This window comes from Polypterus senegalus, chromosome 14 (assembly GCF_016835505.1).
Source record: "Polypterus senegalus isolate Bchr_013 chromosome 14, ASM1683550v1, whole genome shotgun sequence".
Lineage (NCBI taxonomy): Eukaryota > Metazoa > Chordata > Cladistia > Polypteriformes > Polypteridae > Polypterus > Polypterus senegalus.
In genome coordinates, this window is record NC_053167.1 from 98,722,853 (window position 1) to 98,728,852 (window position 6,000).

Sequence of the window (6,000 nt, forward strand, 5' to 3'; positions counted from 1 at the left end):
TCATGTTATAATGTCAGTTTGATCCTGGATAGCAACACTAGGCTAAGATTTTTGTGAAAGCTTTGCTTAGATACAGTTTACTATATCAGCAATAACTCAGAACTACATTTATTGTCATACAAAGATGTCAGAATATCATTATTACCAAAACAATAGATCTGCTTTGCATAATCTTTGCAATGTTTATTGTAAGAATTCATGTTGGACATACTGACACATCAATGAAATGTCTGGATACAATAGATTTATTAATTCAAAGATCAAGCAATTGTTATTTTAATGACACTTGCCCCCAATTGCAGCAAACATAAAAGGACAAAGTAGCTCTCCAGGTGCATAAATGCCAACACCATTAAAGCGGAACACACATGGGTGGGGGTTGAATTGAATTTAGTTTTGTTAAGTTTGACTTGATTGTATGGAATGTTACATGCTTTTAATAAATTCAACAAAAGATAAAAAAGCAGAAAACAAATATTACAGTGCTGTTATGGTGTAGTGATAAGATGCGAGTGGCCTGTACTGTGGAGGCTGGAGTTCAACCCCAACACATTATGCAAAGTGTTTAGGCAGGTAGTGTGGTGTAGTAGTTAAGGCTTTGGACTTCAGACCCTGGGGTTATCGGTTCAAATCCTGCTGCTGGCACCGTGCGGCCATGTGCAGGTTGCTTCACCTGCCTGTGTCCCTGTTATAAAATAAGAATTGTATCTCACATGTTGTAAACTCCATAGATAAAAAGCATTGGTTACATAATAATAACAACAATATTGCAACTTACCTTTAATTTCATCCCCTGGGCTGTATGAGGATGTGTCAGTTATAATCTCATAAGGAGGTGGCGAGATTTGAGAAACGCTGCCATGTAAAGGCAACATAGTGTTACATGCGTCGAGAAGTAGTCCACTTGAATATGCAGTGACACCATGAACCAGCAAGAACACAAGAAAGCACTGCTTCTGCATCTGAAGAATAAATGCAAAACATCCATTAAGAGTCATCTATGGAATTAATGGAAGGAATGCATATAAAAGTCTTCAGAATTGAAGTTGCTATACTGTTCAGATTTGCATAGTTGCAGACCAAGGTAAAGGTGTGTTCTCATAGGAAAGTCCTGATTTTATGGAGTCAAATACTCCCTTTGGTCACTGACATTCTTTTGTCTTTAGTTGGTTTTGTCATTTTAATGCACAATTACTAGCATATTAAAAAAGTAAACTGTCTTCATTTTTCTTCACCAATTGTTTATGCTCATCAACAATAGACAACACTGGCTTCAGCAATTAGTGGCATCAGTTAGTTGGGTTTACCGATTTTTTGGCAAACTTAAACACTTGTCATCCAAAAAAAAAAAAAAAGAAAAACGTACAGTATTACTGAAAAGAGAACAGAGTGCTCCATAAGCAACCAAACATATATGGGCTTTCTATACATATTTGAAAAATAAAGCAATTTAATGACAATGAAGAAATGGCTTAATGAGGCAAGCTTATCCAAAGACTATCTGAGAAAACAGCAAAGCAAGAGCCGGGCACATCCGGAGCATCTGCAAACCAAAAGCACACCACCTACAGAGAACCAGTGCTGCAAGAGGCATTAACAGCACCTAAACCAGGGAAGCCAAAATGAACTTTGTAGGCTACAGCCTTAAAGCCAGTGCTAGCAGATGATTATGTTTTGACCTGAACTTTGTCCCTAAGGTCAGCTGCCAGAGGACAGATTTAGATATTACACATTAAGATGATGGTCTGCATCTCACATACTGGATGTGGTCTGGGGACCCATTTCAGAGTAGGAAAATGATCCTAAATGGCACAATAATTTCAGGGGGCACACATTTGGTCCTACTTCTAGGAGTAATTGCATTTTATTGATTTTCCTAATTTAAAAAAAACAACTAACTTCACCAGGCTCTAGGAGAGCTTGTGAGCTGTCCTGACTCCTTAGCAGCTGACTGAAGATGATGTTCAGGCAGAGACTGGACTGGCATGCGCATTCAAGGAAAGGCAAAATGTTTCTGGAATTGCTGGACAACAATGAACTTGTAACTTGTATCAAAATATATCAATTTAACAAAGATGAAATAATATTTGCAATAAATCTTGTACATCTTTTAGTCACTCCATCTACGTGGAGTAGCCATGCACCATCAGCCAAACGAAAGCGGTAGCAACATTACATTTTTTGGCTACGTGAAAAATGCAGCTTTACAAATAGTGACGACTGCGATGACGTCACAACTATTTGTTGAATTTTGCACCAAACTTTGAATCCCCTTACAACATGGAAGGTAACATTCCGATTTACAGCGTTTCCCCACGTCTCCACATGAGGTAACGTTAAACCAAGCTGTATTCATGCAAATCACATATATTCCAGGAGTTTGTGTGATTGATGGCAAACACAAAGAGCATTGCCTTAAGCAGGGATGCACACACACGTGATTCGCAAGAGACATTACAGAATCAACACACAGGTGGTCATGGGTGCCAACTGTACCGTAGCCAGCATATTACCCCAAAGATAGGTGAGCTGGATGGGAGATTGAATCAGGTTTGCTGAAGTGTGAATTCTAAAAACACCCAGAAAATTTGCATTACACTTTACAAGCCTGTGAATGTTCAAGAAGGCAGGTGGAAACTTCTGGGGCATCAATAAACAAAAGGTGGGGAGACATGAAGAGGATCAGCACAGGACACTGAAAGACCATCGAGAGCAATGGAAGAGTGGACGCGACTTCAGAAACAAATCCGAAACAGTTTAGTAACGTTTACTTAATGTGGTATTTCCTGGGTCATAACAGCAGGAAGGCGATTCTTCTGAAAGTATAGCTGTGGATCAATCATTTTTAAGTAAACGTGTATTATTGGGCTTTACTCTCATTTGGTGTGTATCTTTGTCTTTCCATCTTGATTGTCATTCTTAATGTTCTTGGAAAGTGACAACAATTATGTGCAACTTAGCACAATATCCTACTTTATTATTTTTTTCATTTCTTGTACTTTCAATATTATCATAATCAACATGGTGAAGCCTAAGTATCAGAAAACAACAAAACATCATGCGTGAACTTGTACTCCTCACACGCTTCACCACTTCTCATGTCCTAGTCAGGGTAAGGAAAATTTTTTAGCCTAGTAAGAATTTTAGTGCAGTTCTTAGTAATTCTGAGACCCATCATAAATATGGGAACTGAAATGTTCAATGGGTAGGGACACAACAGAGAAAGAGAGCAGTTTTCTAACAATAGAGTTGCTACTGTTGACAAGCTTATCCCCCATTAACAACTTTCTGAGTTCATTGCCATCCAGGTTTCTGAGTTGAAAAAATTAATTGAGCAGATAAAGGGTCATAGTAAGATTAGGTTCTTAATATGGTGGTGAGAACAAAGATGCACAGACATACTTGCCAACCAGACTTGAGTGTGTAACCTTACCATACTGGGGCTAGCAGGAACAGCTGACCACAAAATAGCCCATCCTGTTATAACTGACCCAGTACTGCTGGTAGGTTATTTGGCACCCTAGGCCAAACTTTAGTGCGGCAACTGTTTGGTAGCTATCCCATGCAGCTGGGTTTTAACCCCTCATGGTCTGCGACCTTGGTCAATGCCCAATTCATCTTAATGGTGACGCCAGCCCTGACTGTCCCACATAACCAATAAAGAGGTGTATAAATGTACAGGTTATTTCAGGTAATATGTTTTTTAGGTTAAGGCACTGCTCTATAACCAAGGCTGTCTTAAGTCCATCTTGACACTCTAGTCAACCATGAGCAAGACACACTAACAGTTTAAGCATAAGAAAGGCCTATGTTAATGATGTGCAACAGTATGTTTAGTTTTTTATATTTGCAAAATTAAAAATAAAACTGGGCACTAAGACTGTAAAGTAGTTTCTGTTGGTATTGCTATTTATGGTTCCAGGTGTGGCAGGATTACATGAAATGCTATTGTGTGCACATTCACATTCTGTGACCATCTCTGTTTTGGAGTTGGCTGTGCCTCTGCTTAGATGTAAAGCACTGCTTCATATGTCTTAACTTTTCACTTAAAAAGTCTACATTAATGTTAAACGCAAGCAACATTATTAGAGATAATGGATTGTTTAAAATATTTGCTTGCGGAAAGGACATTATAAATACCACTTTACCAACAGAACAAAGATTGAAAAAGGCTCGAGTTTCCCACTGATTTTGAAGTGGAAGCCCATTGGGAAACAAGCAAGAGAGAGGGTGTAAATAACAGATGAAGATGGAAGATAACTGCAGAACTCAGGGAAGACCAAACTTCTCATTTGCACAATTTCGTCCTATAGTGGACTTTTAACAGTTATAACGCACCACACCTAACTTATATATAGCTCGAAATTAAATCAAAGAGGCGGACAATTTTTACAAACTTGAAAACTAGTCTAGTGTTGAAACAACAGGATCATTAAACATTAAAAACTGCCTTGAAGCAGTAGTTACTCAGCCCGCGCTGTTGAACGACCGAAAACAGCAGGCAAATCAGAAGTGGAAGATAGAAAATATTAGGCGTCTCACTCGAAATACTTTATTCACATTATAATTATACAAGGCTTGGCAAAATTCCTTCACAGACACAAGTCTTGCTACAGTCGCGGTGGGAGGACACTCAAAAGCATTAAAGTCGCTCCATGAAAATGACAGTCTGCTTAATATTATTTGATATTTTAAGGGCACACGATTGGTGGCACATACTTGGTTCCGAACATTCAAAATCCCAGTCTGTTGCGCTAACACTCGCTGTTAAGGCGAATTAATATGAGAAGAATCGAACCCACGCCCAAGAGCGCTGCGGAGAGCACCACAGCACCAACTCATAGACCCCAAAAGAAAAAAAGAAAACAAACTTTAAATTTGATTGCATCAGCCGCTATGAAATTTAAATAGAACTCTTATTAAGCCGCCGTAATGTAGCATGAAGTGTTTCTTTGGAATGTGAAGCTTCGCTCTTGATCAAATTTAGCGTAGGAAAGGCGCTATATAAATAAAATATGTTATTAAAATTGATGTAAATAATGGATATAGGTGACAGCTTTAAAAGGACACCGCGTCTTTCAAATCAAACTTTGAAGAAAAGGAATTACCTTCTCCGCTGATCCTCAGGTGGCCGCTTGCAACAGTATGGCGAAGAAAGCACCTGCAGAGGACGTCGTTTCACACCTGAAGGTTCAAGATACTGTACTTTGTGGTCACGCCCCCGGCTTTCCACATTCCACTCCACGACCTCCCACAGCCATTTGAAGGAGAAGGAGAAGAAGAGCACCTGTACAGATTTTCCAATTCGAAAAAGAAAAGGAGCAGAAAACGTTTTCCGACACGGAACAATGGCACAACAGAATCGGTTATGGACTCACAGAATAAAAAGCTCGGTATATTTAAAGAAACTTTAGATCCATTAAACAAACTAATGAGATGTACGATTAGCGAATAGAAGTGTTCTGATATCGTCATTACTGACGTATCCTATTTTTAAGCATATAGTTTTAATCATTTTTTACCTCTGGTATTATTTCTTTTTAATATTTGCCATATTATTTCGTCTATATTAACTTTTTAACTTATTTATGAGATGTTATGTAGCTTATCTGCAATGTTAGTGCACAATATGAAATGTATTTGTTTGTCGTCGTCATTAACGTTTGTTACATATCTTATTTAAGTAGATTTTTCTCTAGTTAAGTTAGCTATTTATAAAAGCAAGCACGATAGCGCTTTCTGCCAAATTAGTATTACATATTATATTATATTATTACATATTATTTTTGTCTTGATTTCCACAGCCACATTTCTCCATAAAGGCAGAGAATATAAAACCAACTTTGATTATATTCATAAGTATCAAAATGAATCCAAGTGCCCTCTTTGTAATAAGCAAAGAGACAACAGCATCCTGCTGCCTCGTCTTCTAAAAAAAATAGCACTAGTATAACTTTTCCTTGCAAACAAATACTGACGTTTAGATTTCTGAATTAGAAC

The 6,000-nt window shown here is 38.1% G+C and overlaps 1 protein-coding gene across 1 annotated transcript in view; it reads right to left on the bottom strand.

Moving 5' to 3' along the window:
• zgc:163022 (putative ferric-chelate reductase 1) overlaps positions 1 to 5,195 on the bottom strand; it is a 62,472-nt gene extending 57,277 nt beyond the window's left edge. Inside the window, exons 1-2 of the mRNA XM_039735958.1 lie at positions 5,109 to 5,195; positions 779 to 962 (exon numbers count right to left, since the gene is read on the bottom strand). Of these exons, the coding sequence (XP_039591892.1) occupies positions 779 to 962 (184 nt within the window). The 5' untranslated portion in view covers positions 5,109 to 5,195. The remainder of the gene's footprint in view (positions 1 to 778; positions 963 to 5,108) is intronic.
• Positions 5,196 to 6,000: the final 805 nt, after the last annotated feature.